The sequence below is a fragment of the Chiloscyllium punctatum genome, chromosome 22 (assembly GCF_047496795.1).
Source record: "Chiloscyllium punctatum isolate Juve2018m chromosome 22, sChiPun1.3, whole genome shotgun sequence".
NCBI classification, from domain to species: Eukaryota; Metazoa; Chordata; class Chondrichthyes; order Orectolobiformes; family Hemiscylliidae; genus Chiloscyllium; species Chiloscyllium punctatum.
The window spans coordinates 93,379,004-93,399,044 of record NC_092760.1 but is presented as its reverse complement, the minus strand read 5'-3'; the positions used below and the strand labels follow the sequence as shown (position 1 = coordinate 93,399,044).

The window sequence follows — 20,041 nt, the reverse complement described above, 5'->3', positions numbered from 1 at the left end:
TTGGAGTAATGTAGGAACAACGGTAGGCTGTTTGCCTATCAAGGCAGCATCTGAGGAGCAGGAGAGTCGACATTTCAAGCATAAGTTCTTCATCAGGAATGTGGGTGGGTAAAGGGGAGGGGGGGAGGCCAAGGGGATGAGAGATAAATGGGAAGGGAGTGAGGCTGCTGGGAAGGTAGCTAGGATTCGGGTCCTCTCAAACCCCGCCCCCCAGCTCCCTCAACCCCATTTATGTCTCAGTCCCCTTGCCCCCTTACCACCACATTCCCAATGAAGAGCTTGTGTTGGAAATGTTGACTCCTGCTCCTTGGATACTGCCTGACAGGTTGTGCTTTTCCAGCGCTACACTTTTTGACTTGAATCTCCAGCATCTCAGTCCTCACTTTCTCACGGTATCCCTATCAAGTCTGCTCTGCCTTTTAGTACAGTCGTGGTTAGTTGACCATGTCAATACCGTTTACTAACTGTTCCCATAGCCCTTACACCATTGACAATCACAAATCTATCAATATTTAAGTTAAACATACACATCTTTTTCTGAGTGGCAGGCAACGGCAAGTGGATACCACAGGGATCAGTACTTGGATCCCAGTATACTTTAGTGATTGAGATGATGGAATTAAATGGAATACACTACCATGCTCAAGTCTTCTTGCAACCAAGGTGTTGCCTCATTACTCTGTTCAACACCAGTTATTGGCTCAGCACAAAGAGGACAAGAGTCGAGTCTGTATCAAATAACCATTAGCTTTATTGGTTTAGATAAAACAGACATTCAATTCACACTGCTTTTTGTTAGGAATAGGTTAACAGTAGGCATGCAATTCATACAAGGCCCTCCTGACAAAAATAAAGGCTAACACCGAAGAATAGAAGCTCCTGCTGCCCAGACAATTTTTCCCAGGTCCCAGCATTATCTCCGTGCTTCCAAACATGGGATCCACAACTTTGCAAAGGTTGATCTCCAGAACTTTCACTGATGGCACGCCGAAATCCTTCATTTTTATCCTTTTTCCTCACCTTCCCAAGCAGTGTCTTGTTCTCGTTAGTTCTTAGCTCATGTGACAAGCCGATGTCTTTCCACTGTAGGTTTACTCCAAGGACACAGTTAGGATTACCTCATTACTCTTCCACCCAAATAAGGACTTGCACCTAAAGTCATCCCTCAGAGCTGATCTGGTTCAAGTCAGTGGCTGGGGTTCGGGTAACTTCAGTTCACAAGCTTGCTGTTTTTTATGTATGAACAGCCCCTGGCCAACAAAGGCCAGTGTTTTCTCGTCAGAGATGGCAACACACATCTATGGAACAGGTGGGACCTGAATCTAAGCCTCCTGCTCCAGAGAGATGGACTGGAATACTGATACCTGCTGTACATATTAGCATTCAGTAACTTACTGACAGGGATATCTTGGTCTCTTTGCACATCTGCACTTCCAACCTCTCTCCATGTAAAATATGCTCCTCATATCTGTTCCTCCCAACCCTAACCTCATATTTTTCCACCCTGTTTTCTGTCTTGTCATATTCTGGCCCAGTCACTAAGCCTGTCCAAAGCCTCCTGAAGCCACTTTGCATCTTCCTGACAATATTTCTACTTTGTATCATCCACAAATTTTGAAATATTACATTTGGATGTAATGTCGTAATAAAATGCCTCATGAGAGCATTGTCAAACTAAACTGGACACTGAACCAAATGAGGAAATATTTATTGTAGATGACCAAAAGCTTAGTTGGATTGATAAGTTTTAATAAGTATCTTAAAGAAAGAAACTGAGTTGAGAAGGTCTAAGGCAAGAATAATCAGAACTAGTATTCCTCCACTCCTCTTTCTGTTTTTCCTGAATAGCGTACACCAGGAATATTTAACATACAGTTTTGCCCTTCCTTGAGCCTGCCCTTTGTCACTGCCACAGCATCTCAATTCCACATTGCAGTCTGCATCTGTAATCTTATTTACTGTATCCCATGCACGCATGCATGTTAATTCTGTTTTGAACTTTCTTACTCCCCTGCTACGACTTCACCTGTTAATTTCCTATTCTCTGTGCTAGTGCCAGCCATATCCCTGAGTATTTTGCGAGCTCTGGTATTCTCCTGCACTGTTCTTTCTTGGTTCTGTGCCAAATTAGTTTAAATCTAGAGTTTTTGGTTTTCCTATTAACCTCAGTTTTCCTTAAATTTACAGGCAAAACAAGTGTTCATAAAAATTGAATTCTTATCCTTTTTTGGTTGTATTGTAGAATGAAACAAATGAAGAAGTTCCACCAGGGGCTCCACAAGAGCGTGCTAGTGTTATAGTGGAAATTGACAACTTAGAGCTGAGTGAACTGCGGAGGAGGTGAGTGCTGTTTGTTTTGCAGCTGGACAGCGATAAATACCACAATGATTTAATGGATTCAAAATCAGTTTGCAAACATGTGTATATATTTCAAATAATTCTGGGTATGGGAGAGAAATAAATTACAGGTTATGCAGTTCAAAAAGACCGTTTCCTGAAAGTATCAGTTGCCCACCACCTTTACTGCAAATAATTAATCACATCAAAAAATAACTCTATGGTAGCTAAAATGAAAAGATGGAAAGGAGGCCTGGAATTCTGTGATTGCTACTGGTTATTAAATGAAAGGACATTTGAGAAATTAGTCCAAACAGCAAAATTATACCAATAACATTCATTTTGAAGGTATGATAAGCAATAGTAAGAGATTCAGTGATGCCTTAATCTCCCAGACTCATTATTTTCTGATATAAATTATCAGATTTAAATTAAGCCAGTGTTTGCACAGACTCCTTTCGGACAAACCTGGGATTCGAGCATGGAATTTGACTTTTGGACAGTCCAGGGACTTCGTAAGAATGGCCTAAGCTTGCAACCAAGAGATGCGACTCCACTTTCACTGCAGATTGTCTCCAGCATATACAACCGAGACTGCTATGCCAGAGTGGAGCTACTGAGTCCGGTGAGGCGAGTGTAGAATTGCCCACCAATGCACAAATGGCGATTGCACAAGATTGAAGGCTGCCATGAGAGGGACTTTGGAAAACAGCAAACTTTAGTTAAAGAGGAAAGAGAGAACAAACAAACTCCAACCAATGATCAAATTTAAAATTGTGCATGGCCAAACCTAGGTCAAATAGTAAGTCAATAGGTGTTTCTTTCCCAGAAAATAGTGGACCTGTGGAACAATAGACCAGGCTACTAACTCATTAATTGAATGCTAGTTTGCTGAGTTCCTTTAAGTGAGAACAGGATCTGATTCTGGTCAGGGACATCATGCTTGCATAATAGGTAGGTACAGCATAAAAGTGACAGGGCCAGTGTGATCTCCTGGACATGCTTTGGGTTGCCTTACTCAAAAAATACAAATAGGGCAAATGCGCTGTAAGCGGTGTACTATAAGCCCCCAGGCAGTCGCGGCATGATATGGAATTTCCCATTTTGCTCTACCAAATTGACTTGACTTTCCTTTTTGAGCCCCTTCCAAGAGATCACATTTGCAGGGGGGGTGGTGGTCACAAGTATGCATTTGGTTGGTGACACACAAGGTATCACAATTGTGTAGGACAGGTTGGATGAGCCAGCAGACCTTCTCCTGTCTACTGTCATTTGCAGATTTATATTATCCTTAGCAAGAAAATTGCTAAGAGGAGTGAGGGTGTTAGTGCAGAAACACTTAGAGATATCTTGAGAACCATAAATAAGAGCAGATACTTGTGCAGAGAGCTGTTATAGATATTGTAAACCTGTTTTGTCTAATTTTCCATTTGACAGTTTTAATAGCTGAAAATTATGATCCATGAATCCAGGATTCTATGCCTTGCACTCTTTATGAAGATGCCTTTTTATGGAAGCATCCTATGAAGAATCTATAAGAATTCAGATCAGAACTGGCAGCAGTCATAGCTCACAGTAAGGCAGACCAAGATCAGGCTGAGTGACCAATTTCAGTTTCTCTGAAATAAAAGCGGTGATGCGGATGCTGGACATCTAAAATAACAGCACAACATTCTGATGAAACTTAGGTCTGATAGCAGTGCAGGAGGAAAAAAAGCCAACATTTCAAGTTCGGTACTACTCTTCTTCAGAACTCGAAGAAGTAGTTCTGCTCCTTCTGGGTATTAATCCAGTAAACTTTCTTTGAACTGCTTCCAGTGCATTAACATCCTCCTGTTAGTATGGTACCCAGTACTGAACACCAGATGTGGTCTCACAAGTGCACTGTATAACTGATGCATAACTTTAGTACTCTTGCATTCAATACTATTTACAACAAAACATGATGTTTTAATAGATTTAATGATTACTTGCTGTACCTGTGTACTAATCTATTGCGAGTCATGCAATAGAACATGCAAATCTTACTGTATTTCAGCTCAGCAACCTCTCATCGTTTAGATAATATGCTTTTTTATTCTTTCTGCCAAAATGGACAATTTGATACTTTCTTACGTTGTACTCCATTGGGCAGACCATTGTCCGTTCACTTCACCTATCAATATCCTGTTGGAAGGTCTATGTGTCGTCTTCACGCTTTGCTACCTATGTTTGTGTCATACCTTTGACCCCATCATCCAAATCATCTATATAAATTGTAAAGTGCAGGGGCTTCAGCACTGATCCCTGTGGCACACCAGGTAGAACATAGAACATTACAGCGCAGTACAGGCCCTTCGGCCTATTCCATGTACTTGTCCAATGATGACTTAAATTTAATTAAAGTTAGCGAATCTACTACCGTTGCAGGCAAAGTATTCCATACCCTTCCTACTCTCTGAGTAAAGAAACTACCTCTGACATCTGCCCTATATCTATCAACCCTCAACTTAAAGCTGTGCCCCCTTATGCTCACCATCACCATACTTGGAAAAAGGCTTTTCCTGTCCACCCTATCTAACCCTCTGATTATGTTGTTATTATTATATATTAAGTCACCTCTCAACCTTCTCTCTAATGAAAACAGCCTCAAGTCCTTCAGCCTTTCCACGTAAGACCTTCCCTCCATACCAGGCAACATCCTAGTAAATCTCCTCTGCACCCTTTCCAAAGCTACCACACCCTTCTTATAATGCGGTGACCAGAACTGTACACAGTACTCCAAGTGCAGCCGCACCAGAGTTTTGTACAGCTGTAGCATGACCTCATGGTTCCGGAACTCGATCCCTCTATTTATAAAAGCTAAAACACTGTATGCCTTCTTCACAACCCTGATGTGACATCCTGCTTGAAAAAGACCCATTAATTACTATATCCTGCTTCTTGTTAGTCAATATGTTACCCCCTGCACTGAGCTTTTATTTTCCACAATCATCTTTTGTGCGACACCTTATCAAAAACCTTCTGTAAAATCAAAAAACATCCACTGGTTCCCTTTTATCTGCTACACAAGTTACTTAAAAAATAAAACCCAATAAATTAGTTAAACATGATTTTTCTTTGACAAAACCATGTTGGCTCTGCCTGATGACCTAAATGTATCCAAACGCCCTGTTATGACATTTTTAATAATAACTTCTAATATTTTCCCTATGACAGGTGTTAAGCCAACAGACCTATAGTTGTTGTGGTTCTGTTCGCTGAGCTGGGAATTTGTGTTGCAGACGTTTCGTCCCCTGTCTTGGTGACATCCTCAGTGCTTGGGAGCCTCCTGTGAAGCGCTTCTGTGATCTTTCCTCCGGCATTTATAGTGATTTGTACCTGCCGTTTCCGGTTGTCAGTTCCAGCTGTCCGTTGCAGTGGTTGGTATATTGGGTCCAGGTCGATGTGCTTATTGATTGAATTTGTGAATGAGTGCCATGCCTCTAGGAATTCCCTGGCTGTTCTCTGTTTGGCTTGTCCTATAATAGCAGTGTTGTCCAAGTCGAACTCATGTTGCTTGTCATCTGAGTGTGTGGCTACTAAGGATAGCTGGTCATGTTTCATGGCTAGTTGGTGTTCATGGATGCGGATCGTTAGCTGTCTTCCTGTTTGTCCTATGTAGTGTTTTGTGCAGTCCTTGCATGGGATTTTGTACACTATAGTTTCCTGTTTCTGCCTCCATCCCTTTTTGAATATTGGCATTTAACTATTTTTCAAACAAAACGAGCCTTCCATGAATCTGATGAATTATGGAAAATTTAAATCAATGTATCAACTATTTCACTAGCTGCTACTTTTAAGACTCTAGGATGAAATCCATCAGGACTTAGGGACTTGTCAACTCATAGCTCGAAAAATTAACTTAGAATGACTTCCCTATTAATTGTAATTTTCTTAATTCCCTTTCAGTTCCAGAATTACAGCTGTTTCCAAGATGTTACTTATATTCTCTCGAGAAAAGACCAACGGAAGATAACTGTTCAATTCATCTATCGTCTTTTTATCCATCATTACTAATTCTCAAGATTGATTTTCTACAGGGCTAGCACTTAACTTTTCTTTTTCAAATATCTGAAGAAATTTTTCTTTTTCGTTTATATTTGATTTCTCTTCGCCGATATTGCCAGACTTGCTGAACTTTTCCAGCTGTTACTGTTTTTGTTTCTGATTTGCAGCATCCGTAGTTCTTTTGGTTTTTATTGGTGAGATTGCTTCTGGAGCATTGCATATAAATTTGGTCCCCTTAGTTAAGCAAGGGTGTAATCAAATTGGAGGCAGTCCAGGGAACGTTCACTCGATTAACTCGAGGTAAAAGGACTGTTTTATGATGACAGATTGAGCAAAAATTAGACTCGTATTTGCTAGATTTTAAAAGGATGAGAGGAGATGCAGATTTAACTGAGGTATGAGATAAAGGAAATTGATATCGTAACCGTAGAGTGAATGTTTCTCCTTGTGGAGCAATCTAAAGTGCGAGATCATGGTTTTAGGCTAGCAAGTGGCAGCTCTAACTGAGATGAGGAAGAATGACTTCTCAAGAGTGTGGTGGTGGACATTAGGACACTGAATAAGTTTGAGGAGGTAGTCAGATTTTTAATTATTGACTAGTTATTAATTTAGTTAGTAAATGTGTTAAAGAGTTGTGGAGAGCAGGTAAGAAGAGGTGAGGCCAGGATGAAGTCAGCCATGGATGTATTAAATGGCAGAGTAGGCTCAAGGGGCTGAATTGCTTACTCCTCCTAGTTCTTACATTCTAGATTTTATTTTTCACTCGTGGGCCCCGTAGCATTTATTGTTCATCCATAAGAGTCGATCGCAGTGGTGAGAGTCTGGAATTGCATTTCGGCCAGATCAGGTAAGGATAGGAAGTCCCTTCCCAAAGAAACATAATCTTTTTTTCTGACAATCAATAACTGTTTCATGGTCTTCATAAACCTATTAATTCCAGATTTTTATTGAATTCACATTCCACCATCTACCAATGTTAGTATGTGAACTAGGTTTCCAGAACTTTCCAGTCTCTGAATTAAGTGTCTAGCAGTAATGTCTAACTATTGCCTCCCCTCAATTTACTGAAGTTTTAACTTGTAATTCTATCTCAGTCTCTTCCCCTCTGAACTATTTGTCAGAACTGCCTTCCCCTGCCAATCTAGTTCAAAGCTATCCCAACAGCATTGGCTAACTTTCTCACAAAATCCCGATCCTGTTCAGATGTAACCCTGTCCAACTCACGTAGCTCGTACATCCCCCAGAAATGATTCCAATACTTCAAGAATACTGCACCATCTCTCCAGTCTGCATTCATTTGCTCTATCCTTCTATTCCTATTCAATACAAAATTGGCATGGTGGTAGAGGGTTGCTGTTCAGACTGGAGGTCTGTGACCAGTGGTGTGCTGCAAGGATCAGTGCTGGGACTATATTTGGCGCTTATATCAACGATTTGGATGAGAATATAGTAGGTATGGTTAGTAAATTTGTGGATGACCTCAGAATTGGTGGTGTAGTGGATAGTGAAAGTTATCTAAGAATGCAAAGAGATCTTGATTAGATGAACCAGTGAGCTGAGAAGTGACTGATGGAGTTTAGTTTAGGCAAATGTGATGTGTTGTGTTTTGGCAAGACAAACCACGGCAGAACTTACACAGTTAATGGTAGGGCCCTGAGGAATGTTCTTGAAGAGAGGGACCTAGAGGTGCAGGTACGCAGTTGCTAGAAAATTATGTTGCATGTAAACAGGATGGTGAAGGCGGCGTTTGGCACATTTGCCTTCGTTGATCAGAGCATTGAGTGTAGGAATTGGGACATCATATTGCAGCTATACAAGACATTGGTGAGGCCGCTTTTGGAATACTATGTGCAATTCTGGTCATCCTGTTATTGAAAGGACATTATTAAACTGGAAAGAGTGCAAAAAAGATTTACAAGGATGTTGCCAGGACTGGAGAGTTTGAGTTTCAAGGAGATGCTGGATAATCTGGGACTTTTTTCCTTGGAGCATCAGAGACTGAAGTATGACTTTATAGAGGTTCATAAAATCATGAGGGGCGTAGACGAAGTTAATAGCCAAGGTCATTTTCTAAGGGTAGGGGAGTCCAAACCTAGAGGGTATAGGTTTAAGGTGAGAGGGGAAAGATTTAAAAGGTTCCTAAGAGGCAAATGTTTCACATTTGCATGTATGGAATGAGCTGGCAGAGGAAGTGGTGAAGGCAGGTACAATTACGACATCTATAAAATATTTGGATAGGTACATGAATACATGAATGGGAATGGTTTAGAAGGATATAGACCAAATGCAGGCAAGTGTGACTAGTTTAATTTGAGAAACATAGTCGACGTGGATAAGTGGACTAAAGGGTCTGTTTCTGTGCTATATGACTTTATACTCAGTACTGTGCCAAGTGTAATCCAGGGATTACTACCTTGGAAGTCCGACTTTGCAATTGCCTGCGTAAGTCCCTAAAGTCTGCTTACACTTCCTTCCTGTGTCATTGGTCCCAACATGGACCATGACCCCTGGCTGTTTACCTTGCTCTTCAGAATACCCTGCAACTGTTCCATGACATTCTTGACCCTGGCACTCAGGAGACAAGATACTATACTGGAGAGCTGTCAATGGCCTTAAGGGTGCCTGTCTACTCCCCTCATTAATGAATCTTCACCCCACTGTTGCCCTTTCTGTCATCTTCATCTTTTCCCCATTCTTTACCTCCGCCGAACTGGACAGGTAGATCATACACATTGCTGCAGTCATGGCTGTGACTGGCCTCCACAGTGGATCCATCACTTACACTGTTTTCTAAGATCAAAATTGGTCTGAAAGCAAGATGCAGTCAGGGAATCCCTCACTACCTAGCAGATTCCTCCTCCTTTTGTCAGGCTGTCTGTGGGATCTTGCTATTTGCAGTAAACTTGGTTCGAAAATACACCATTAGCTATAAAGAACACCAGGACTTAGCAATGGTGTTAAAGGCACCATACACAAACATAAAATAAAAGCAAAATAGTGTTTGTGGGGAATCTAAAGCAAGCACAAAACACTGGATAATCTCAGATGGTTTGGAAGCATCTATAGAGAGAGAAACATTTAATATTCCAAGTCTAGTATGACTTCAGTTTCTGTTTAATACAGATCTTTTGTCTGTTGCTCATTGGTCAGAATTGTTTTGTTGCTCATGATCTAGGCTCGCAGAATCGGATCAACGTAATGATTCAGCTCACCAGGAGTTGTCCCAGTTAGCAGAAGTGTTAGCACAAGAAGAGCTCAGAAGAAGTGCTGCAGAGGAAGCATTGATAGCAGCTGAAGAAATACTAAAGGGGTCAGTGTCAAAACTGAACATCTTTTTGAATTTTCCTGGAACGTCACATTGCTACATTGTCTTTATTATTCATTGGTCAATTGGATGAGCATATATGTATGCTCATAACTGCATGAACATGCCAAGTGATATATCAGATCATACACTGTCCATTTCAACTGACCACAATTACATATTTCAGTATTTGAGATTTCCTCCAGTGGAGGGTGACGTGTGAGTTGACGGAATTAAAGAATCAAATTGCATTGAAACACTCCATTCTTCTATCAAGCCTGTGGCTCTGATTTAAGGAGGGTTTTGAGTGAGTCCTTATTCCTGCTATACCTGCCATAGCCCAGAAAATTCTTCGTTGTTAAGTAGAATTACAATTCCCAATTGAATGTCACTCTTGCTTCTGCTCCACTATCCTTTCAGGCTGTGTAATCAGTCATGACTCGCTGAATAAAATGTTTCTCCTCATTCGTTTCTTGACTTTTTTTAACCAATTAATAAACATCAGTAGCCTGTGGTTAGTGAGCCTCTCACCACTGCAAGTATTTTCTCCCTTCCCAAGCTATTTCAATCCTTCAAAAACTTCCACTTCTATAGAAACCTCTGTTACTTACGCATTTGATCCTAAGTTAGAACAGAGAAACTCTGGGGAGTTTTGTTTTTTCCCTAAGTCTTTAGGATCGTTGGAGATTTTGTAGATATCGTATTGAGCTATTTTTCTTTCACATTCATTTCTTTCTAGTCTTGACATTCCTACTGTCAGACAACCACCTAGAGAGTACACCATACAACTGGAATCTGATGAGGAACGTGAAGCTTTAATCATAGATCCCAGCGAACACGTCGTGGTCCGGAAGGTGTGTAACATCATTTGTTTTTTTTCACATGCTAGTTTTGATCCAGTTTATTAAAAATATCTTCTTCCCCTTGCTACTCTTCTCTTCCCCAGCTCCCCTCCACCACCAATTATACTGTGCCATACTTGTTATTACTAAGATGTGTTTTGACATGAAGCAATCACAAATCTTTGTGTAGATTAGGAGAATAAAATTGGCAAATGTATCCTTGAGGAAAGATTTATTGTGTTTTTGGAATAGGTTTCCTGGAACAATATGTTGTGGATTCATCTAGGGATGAGACTATTCTGGATAAGGTCATTTGTAATGAGGCCGACTTAATAAATGATCTCAGAATAAAAGGTTCCCTAAATAACAGTGATCATAACATGGTAGAATTTAGTATTCTGTTTGAGTGAGAAACTTGGGTCAGAAACAGCTGTGCCAAATTTAAACTAGGAACTCACATACGGATGGGGTCTCAGTTGTGTGAAGTGTACTGAGAAAGGACTTTAACACAAAAGGTCCTGTTGAAAAATGTTTGAGCAATTCATATCTGACAGCGAAGATATGCCCCAGTGAGCAGGATGTAATTTAGGGTGGGGTTAAACTAAGCGTAACTAAATGTGGAACATGGAAAATAGGTGTCTGATGAACCATTCAGCCTTTTGAGCATGTTGTACCATTCATTATGACCATGGTTGATCATTCAACTCAATAGCCAGTTCCTGGTTTCTCTCCCATATTCTTTTTTCCCTCTTGGCCCCAAGTGCTTTGTCTCACTCTTTGATATTAGACAATATATTGGCTTTGAATGCTTTCTTTGGCAATAAATTCCACAGTTCTGTGTGAAAACCGTTTCTCCTCATCTCAGTACTAAATGGTTTATCCCTAATCCTTGGAACATGGCCTGTGGTTCTGGACTCCCGTACCATCAGGAACATCCTACGTCTACTCTATCTAGTCCTGTTAAAACTTTTGAGGATTCAGTGAGATCCCCCCCCCCCCCCACCCCATCTTTTTTCTGAACTCCAGTGAATGTAATCCTAACTGATTCAACCTTTCCTCATGCATCAGTCCTGCCATCCCAATAAACATCTGGTAAGTCGACTATAGGAAGAATGTTCTTCCTCAGGTAACGACACCAAAACTGCACACACTTTTCCGGGGTAGTCTCACAATTGCAGCAAGAAATACCTGTGCCTGAACTTCTATATTCTTGCTGTGAAAGCCAATGTATCATTTACCACCTTTTCTGCCTATTGCAGCTACATGCTTGCTTTCAGCGATTATTGTATGAAGACATGCAGGATTTGTTGCATCTCCCCTTTCCCAATTTATCACCATTTAGATCATTGTTGTTTCCCTATCTCTCAACCAGTTTCAAGTCCCACCTGCTCCGAAGGTTTGTAATAACACCTCTGAACAGGTTGATTAGAAAAATAAGTTAGACCATAAGACATAGGAGCAGAAATTAGGCCCTTATGCCCATCAAGTCTGCTCTGCTATTCAATCATGGCTGATAAGTTTCTCAACCCCATTCTCCCACTTTCTCCCCATAACCCTTGATACTCAAGAACCTATCTATCTGTAGCAATGAAATCCATAGATTCATCACTTTGTGCATGGAGAAATTTCTCCTTATCTCCGTTCTAAAAGGTCTTCCCTTTACTCTAAGGTTATGCCCTCAGGTCCTAGTTTTGCCTACCAATAGAAACATCTTTCCAACATCTAGTCTAAATTCTGAATGGCCCAGACAGTACGTTTCAATTAGATAGCCCAATATCCTTCTAAACTTTATTGAGTATAAACCCAGAGTCCTCAACGTTTCTCATATATTAAATATAGTTAATTAACTAAGTTAATTAAAAATAAATCCATCTTCCTCGTTTTGCTGCCAAATTGGATAACCTTACACATATCCGCATCTGTGATGCATTTGTGCATTCATTCAGCTTCTACAAATCACAGTGAAGCATCTCTGCATCGTCCTCACAGCTCATGCTCCCACCTTTGTGTCCTCTGCTCATTTGGGGGTATTGCACTTAGTTGCCTCATCTAAATCATCAATATGTACTATATTGTGAATAGTACTGGATCCAAGCACTGATCCCTGCAGTACCAAACTCGTCATTGCCTGTCATTCGGAAAAGAGTCCTGTTTATTCCCTCTAATTATTTCTGTTTGCCAACCAATTTTCCATTCATTGCAATACACTACCCCCAATCCAATATGCTTTAACTTTACACACTAATCGATTCTGTGGACTTTCAGAAGGCTCTGGATGTAAGTTTGCTCACTGAGCTAAAAGGTTCATTTTCAGAAGTTTCGTCACCATACTAGGTAACATCATCAGTGAGCTTCCAGTGAAGCACTGGTGGCATGGCCTACTTTCTATTTTTATTTAGGTTTCCTTGGGCTGGTGATGTCCTTTTCTGTTCTTTTTCTCAGACAGTGGTAAATGGGGTCCAAGTAGATTGTTAGTTGATAGAGATCTGTTTGGAATGCCATGCTTCAAAGTATTCTCGTGCATGTCTTTGTTTAACCTGTCCTTGAATGGATGTCTTGTCCCAATCAAAGTGGTGTCCTTCCTCATCTGTATGTAAGGGTACTAGTGAAAGTGGGCCATGTCTTTTTGTGGCTAGTTGATGTTCATGTATCTTGGTGGCTAGTTTTTTGCCTGTTTGTCCAATGTAGTGTTTGTTACAGTTCTTGCAAGGTTTTATGTTCTATGTTAAGCGAAACAATTTATTTAAACACTATAAAATACATACAAAAGAAAGAGGAATACAACTTACCTATTGGAAAACTTAACCAAATAATGGTACGGTACCTATAACAAATTAACTATTGCAATATAGTAACATCCCAGACATACACCCCTTGGCAAAAAGCCAAATTCAGACACAGATTCTTACAGTCCAATCCTGGAGGAATAAACATCGAAAGAAAATTCAGACAGTGTAGCAGTCTAGAGACATTCACTGAAGATTCCAACTGTTTTGAGACCTCAAATGCGCTTCTGATTTCTGGAAAAAAAAATGAAAAATCCTGATCTCTGAGAGTTGGCCACACCCATTCAGGCTGTAAGCAAAAAAACCCAAGGTTTCATAAGTTGTTTACTGCAGTGGTTCTGATAGATTGCTCCACACTTCTGCTTTACAACCTCTCTTCAAAAAAGAGTCAGGACAAAATAACCTTTTAAAGTGACAATAACATCACAATAGGGAAGGGAAAATAAAATGTTGGCTTTTATGACCCTACTTCTATAAGCTTTAAGTTACTTACAGGTAAGATTAAGAGTAGTCCTCAGATGAAAATATTAAAATGGCGGATAGCTAGCTGCGACAACATTAGGTAGGGATCAGGGAATGTAAATTTGGGCTGGCTGTTTGAGGGTTAGTCCGTATCTGTCATGAGGAAATCTTTTAAAGACCAGTTGCTTAGAGTTCAGGACCAACAAATTCCTGTGCATGTAAAGGACAAGGATAGAAAGATTCAGGAGCCTTGGATGACAATAGAAATTGAGCTTAGTCAGAAAGAAAAAGGCAACACAGTTAGGAGACTGAAGATAGGCAAAGCCGTTGAGGAATATAAAGAAAGCAGGAAAGAACCTTAACAAGAAGTTTGGAGGGTCAGAAGGAGCCATGAAATGATTTTGGCAAACAGGAATGAGGAAAATTTCAAGACTTTTTATACGTATTTAAGAAACAAGAGGGTAGCTAGGGAATGTGTAAGTACCCTCAAGGATGAAGGAGAAATTTATATGTGGAGCCAATGGATGTAGTTGAGGTCCTTAATGAATACTTTGAATCGGTATTCATAAAGGAGAAGGAGATGGTGGATGTTGAGTCAAGAGAGGGGTATGTTGATATTCTAGTGCATGTTGATATATAAAAAAGGGAGATGTGCTGACAGTCTCAGCATTAAGGTAGACAAGAGCTAATGCTCTTTTGATGGGTTTAAACTATTTCAGCAGGGGCTGGGAACCTAAATTGTGGTTCCAGTGTCCAGGTGGTTGAGTTGAGTGAGGTCAGAGATAAGGTTTCAAGATCACAAGAGTGTGCTGGCAAGCAGGAAGGTGGTTTGAAGTGTGTTTACTTCAATGCCAGGCGCATATGGAATAAAGTAGGTGAACTGGCAGCATGGGTTGGTACCTGGGACTTCGATGTTGTGGCCATTTCGGAGACATGGATAGAGCAGAGACAGGAATGGTTGTTGCAGGATCCGGATTTAGATATTTCAGTAAGAACAGAGAAGATGGTGAAAGAGTGGGAGGTGTGGCATTAATAGTCGAGGACAATATTACGGTGGAAGAAATGACATTTGAGGACTCGTCTACTGAGGTAGTATTGGCTGAGGTTAGAAACAGAAAAGGAGAGGTCACCCTTTTGGGAGATTTCTATAGGCCTCTGAATACTTCCAGAGATGTAGAGGAAAGGGTAGCAAAGATGATTCTGGATAGGAGCGAGAGTAACAGGGTAGTTGTTATGGGGACTTTAGTATTTCCAGTCAGTGTTTGGAAAGTTATAGATCAAGTATTTTAGATTGAGGTTCACTTGGAGGAGGTTTTAGCAATTCTGGAAAGTGTGAAAATAAATAAGTCCCCTGGGCTGGATGGGATTTTACCTAGGATTCTCTGTGAAGAATCTCTGTTGTTTGTAATATATATATTTAAAATTGATTTCGAGGAAAATGTAGATGGCCTAATTAATAAGTATTTCAACTGACAAAAAATGTTAGGGTAGCGGCAGTTAGGGAGGAGGATGCAGCAGGCTGTAGATAGACTGGAGACATGGGCAGAGAAATGCCAGATGGACTTTAATCTGGACAATTTCAGGGTGTTACATTTTAGAAGGCTTAAAGTTTACAGTAAATGGCAGAACTCTTAGAAGCTAGGAGAAAGTGAGGACTGCAGATGCTGGAGATCAGAGCTGAAAAATGTGTTGCTGGAACTCTTAGAAGCATCAACATACAGGGGGATACAGGTCCACAATTCCCTCAAAGTGGCAATACAGTGGATTAGGTGGTCAAGAAGGCATATGGCATGCTTGCCTTCATCGATCAGGGTATAGTATGTGAAATTTGCTAAGTCATGTTACAGCTGTATAGAACTTTAGTTAGGCCATGTGTGGAATGTTATGTACAGTTCTGGTCACCACACTGTAAGAAGGATGTGGAGGCTTTGGGGAGAGTACAGAAATGGTTTACCAGAATCTTGCCTGTTTTGGAGAGTATTTGTCCTGTGGAGAAATTGCGCAAGCTCAGTTTGTTTTCACTTGAAAGGCTGAGGGGCAACCTGTTAGAAGTGTACAAAATTATGAGCGATAAGGATAGAATTGATAGCTGTAGTCTTTCTCCCAGTGTATACTTGTGGGCAAATCACCACAAGTTACCTTCAATTCAATACTCAAAGTTTGTGAGAAGATTTGTAGCTCAGGTGCTCATTGTGGTTCTGTTCGCTGAGCTGGGAATTTGTGTTGCAGACGTTTTGTTCCTTGTCTAGGTGACACACTCAGTGCTTGGGAACCTCCTGTGAAGCGCTTCTGTGATCTTTCCTCCGGCATTTGTAGTGTTTGAATCTGTCGCTTCCGGTTGTCAGTTTCAGCTGTCCGTTGCAGTAGCCGGTATATTGGGTCCAGATCGATGTGCTTATTGATTGAATCTGATTGAACAAAATCTGCAACAGAAATTCCTAGCTCGGCGAACAGAATCAATTCAATACTCAATAAGAACTCTCTCTCACAATCAAGTACTGAAACAATAATTCAAACTTTATCACATGTAGCAACCAATATAAGCCTGCGACCCAACTTTGCTACTATCTGATTAATGGTGAAATCTGGTGAGGTCTTCAACCAGCAGTGATCTCTCTCTGAAAGTTTCCAGGGTTCGGTCCGTCTGCAGTGTTGTTCTTCAAAGGTTCTGCTGTTGAGTTGTTATGGTGTTTGATTCTAATACAGATTTTCATCCTTTGGTCTCTGAGGTGATATACTGATGATCTTTTAAAAGTCCTTTCATCTAATTTACTGCAAGTGTGCAGCTTGCCTTTTATCAAAAGTAATTTATTTGTTTCTTGTTAAATTTGGCCTTAACTGTCTGACCAAAGACACAGCTTTCCTGTAGTTAACTTCTTAAATTTTTCTGCAAGGCGATCAGTTGTCTTTGTGGCATAAAGCACGTGTAAAATCAGTTTGGTCTATTTAGCTTCCACTCCCAGACACGGCTAATAGTTCACTCCAGGCAGAGTTATTGCTGAGTGTAGTAGTTTACCATTTGTTGATTCATTCGGTCCATGAACAACTATTGAAGTTTTGAAGTCTACAGTATCAAACTAAAAATGTAAATTACTAGGAGACATAAGTTTGTAATAAAAGTTTAAAGGAGATATAAGACGCAAGTTTTTTTATACAAAGTGGTAAGTGTGGAATGTGCTGCCAGGGGAACACCCGGAGGAAATCCATGCAGGCACAATATGTCTATGAGGGATCTTGACAGATACATGAAAAGGTAGGGAATAGAAAGATGCAGACTGCAAAGAGGCAAAAGGTTTTTAGTTTTGAAAGGCATTATATGTTGGAGCAGACTTGGTAAGCCAAAGGTCATATTCCTGAGATTTATTAAATAAAAAACTTAAAACATTTTAAAGAATTCCTACAGTGTGTAAACAGGCCCTTTGGCCCAACAAGTCCACATATCTCACCCTAAATTTCCCCTGACTAACGCACCTAACCTATACACCCCCTAAACACTATGGACAGTTTAGCATGGCCACTTCACCTAACCTGCACATGTTTGAACCATGGGAGGAAACTAGACCACCCGGAGGAAACCCATACAGACTCTGGGAGAATGTGCAAACTCCACACTGACAGTCGCCCGAGGCTGGAATTGAACTCCAGTCCTTGGCGCTGTGAGGCATCAGTGCTAACCACTGAGCCACCGTCCAGCCCCAGTTGTTCTTTGTTATATTTAAAAAAGAATAGAATCGTGCTGAAAATATACAAGGCATGAATCAGACTGTGGCTGGAATATTTTGAACAGTTTTGGTCTCCTTATCTGTGGAAAGATATACTGGCGTTAGAGGTAGTTCAAAGAAGGTTCACTCGGTTATTCTGGGTATGGAGGGATTTTTCTATGAGGAAAGGTTGAACAGCTTGGGCTTGTACTCATTGAGTAGAGATGAAGAAAAGACATTAAGGGAATCAGTAAAGGAATTAAGGATTATGGGGATGAGGTAGGAAAGTAGAGTTGAGGATTCTAAGATCAGCTATAATCTCATTGATTGATGGAGCAAACCCATGGGCCCAATGGCCTATTTGTGGTACTATGTAGACTATAAGCCCATTAAGGTTGCTCTGCCACTTGACCATGGCTGATATGTTTCTCAACATCCCCCCCCCCCTCCCCCCCCCAGTCTCTTGACTTCTGTCTGTAATCTTTGATCCCCTTACTAATCAAGAACCTATCTGTTTCTGCCGTAAATTCACTTAATGACTTAATCGCCACAGCTTTCTGTGGCAATGAGTTCGACAGATTCTCCATCCTCTGAAGAAATTCCTGCTCATCTCTGCTTTAAAGCTTTGACTGTTCACTCTGAGGTTATGTCCTCTGGTCCAGCCTCTTCTGCTCATGGAAATATCTTCTCCAAGTCCACTCCATCTGAGTTTCTCAGTATTCTGTAAGTATCAAAGACATACCCCCTCAACCTTCTAAACTCCATAATGTACAGACCCAGAATCCTCAACTGTGCTTTGTATAGCAAGCCCTTCACCTCCAGGATAATTTTTGTAAACGTTTGGATCCTCCCCCAGGCCAGAACATCTTTCCTTAGAAACGGACCCCAAAACTGTTCACAATATTCCACATATAAATGCATGATGTTGTTCAAATATCCTGTGTTAACTATCTTGCTATCTACTAATACTAATCAAGATAGGCAACTGATTCAGTTTCTTGAGTGGATACGCTTCTGCACAATAGAATATTAACTTATGTTCTTATGATCAGGTTTCTTGTCTTCAGTGACCAGGTTTTCCTAGCTAAACCTCTTTGCTAATAATTATCTACTCGTGCAGGAAAATGAGGCTATTCCATCTCTAATGCCTATACCAACTCTTAAGAATTATCTAGTTAGTGCCTTGCCCCACTCTTTTCCTATAGCTTATGATTTTTTTTTCCTTTTTCTTTAATTTCTTTCACACAGGTAAAGAGGGGAGCGCTATCCTTCAAACGGTGGCTGCGTGGCCGAAGTTTGTACTGCTCAAAGATAATGAGCTCAAGGGCCAGATCACGCTACTTAGTCTTTGTGTATTTTGTGACACTACATATTCTTGTTTTCATGTGCCTGACGGGACTTTTATAGGTGCATTGACCAGAAGAAAAGATTTTGTGAAATGTACACATGGTTGATGTGAAGCAGTGGGATGATGGTGCAGTTGTGATTTAATCTAATCTGTCCATTGGAAAACCGAGAATGTGGAGTGAAGTCTTGTTTTCATGCCTTGCCATATTTTACTCTCTGTCAAAGTCCATGGAAGACAGGATGCAAAAACAATGCTCCATTTGATCACGCAGTTTTCCAAATTTTAGGTAAGATAAAAAATTACAGCTGTGTAAACTCTTTTCATATTATAATATTGTATGAAGTGTATTGTTAAGATGTCTTTCTTTGAGGTGAGATTGTGAACTGGGTTTCAAATTTTAATTGTTTGCTTGCTATTAAATTCAAAAGTTACTCTGCAAATATGTAATGGTGGTGTAGAAATGTAAAATTGTGTATATTTTCCAGTGTGTAAAACAATATTTAATTCTGCTACTCAAGATGGACACCTGGTAAAGATTAAAGACTATTTTTATGCTTGAAAATGTATTGTAAATTGGCATGGTGCAGGTAGTTTGAGAAACACTGAGGTCATTTGATTATTTAAATACAATGTTGCTTTCATCTCGATTATGACAAGCTGTTTGTAACTTGGGTGCAATGTAGAAACAAAGGTTTTGAAAGTATTATACCAGTTCAATTCTGGTTTTAAGAAGTTCTTATTAAAAAATAAAATGCATCGCATACTTGTTGAGTTTTTCATTGCATGAATACTTGTATTTTGCATCCATTCATGGGATGGGTGCATCTTTGGACAGGCCAGCATTTATTGTCCAACTTAAATTGCCCTGGAGAAGTTTATAGTGAGCAATGTTTATCCTCTGAACTCTGACATGGGGTAGGAGTACCTATAGTTCTGTTAAGAAGGGAGATCCAAGATCTTGACCAAATATCAATGAAGAAGCGCTGATATGTTTTCAGATGGGATGGGTGTGAGAATTGGAGGGGAGCCTGCAGATGGTGTAGTTTGCTGGCTTTGTCTTTCTAGGTGGCAGAGTTTGCAGGTTTGGGAAGGTGCTTTCAAAGCAGCCCTGGTGAGTTACTGCAGTGACACTATTGCCACTGTCCAGATGCATCACAGCTTGGAATGGAAACTTCTCTACCCAGTACCATAAGAAATTAGTGAGTTGTGAACACAGCCCAGTTCATTACACA

General features: G+C 40.4%; 1 protein-coding gene across 15 annotated transcripts in view; it reads left to right on the top strand.

Annotated features, from left to right (window-relative positions):
* Positions 1 to 19,565, top strand: part of LOC140493856 (uncharacterized) — a 236,137-nt gene extending 216,572 nt beyond the window's left edge. For 14 of the 15 annotated variants that reach the window (XM_072592839.1, XM_072592842.1, XM_072592848.1 and 11 more), the window contains 4 exons: positions 2,243 to 2,340; positions 9,542 to 9,676; positions 10,410 to 10,524; positions 18,710 to 19,565. In XM_072592839.1, the coding sequence (XP_072448940.1) occupies positions 2,243 to 2,340; positions 9,542 to 9,676; positions 10,410 to 10,524; positions 18,710 to 18,868 (507 nt within the window). In that variant the 3' untranslated portion in view covers positions 18,869 to 19,565. The remainder of the gene's footprint in view (positions 1 to 2,242; positions 2,341 to 9,541; positions 9,677 to 10,409; positions 10,525 to 18,709) is intronic. The other variant, XM_072592844.1, reaches the window with a different exon arrangement.
* The last annotated feature ends 476 nt before the right edge of the window (positions 19,566 to 20,041 follow it).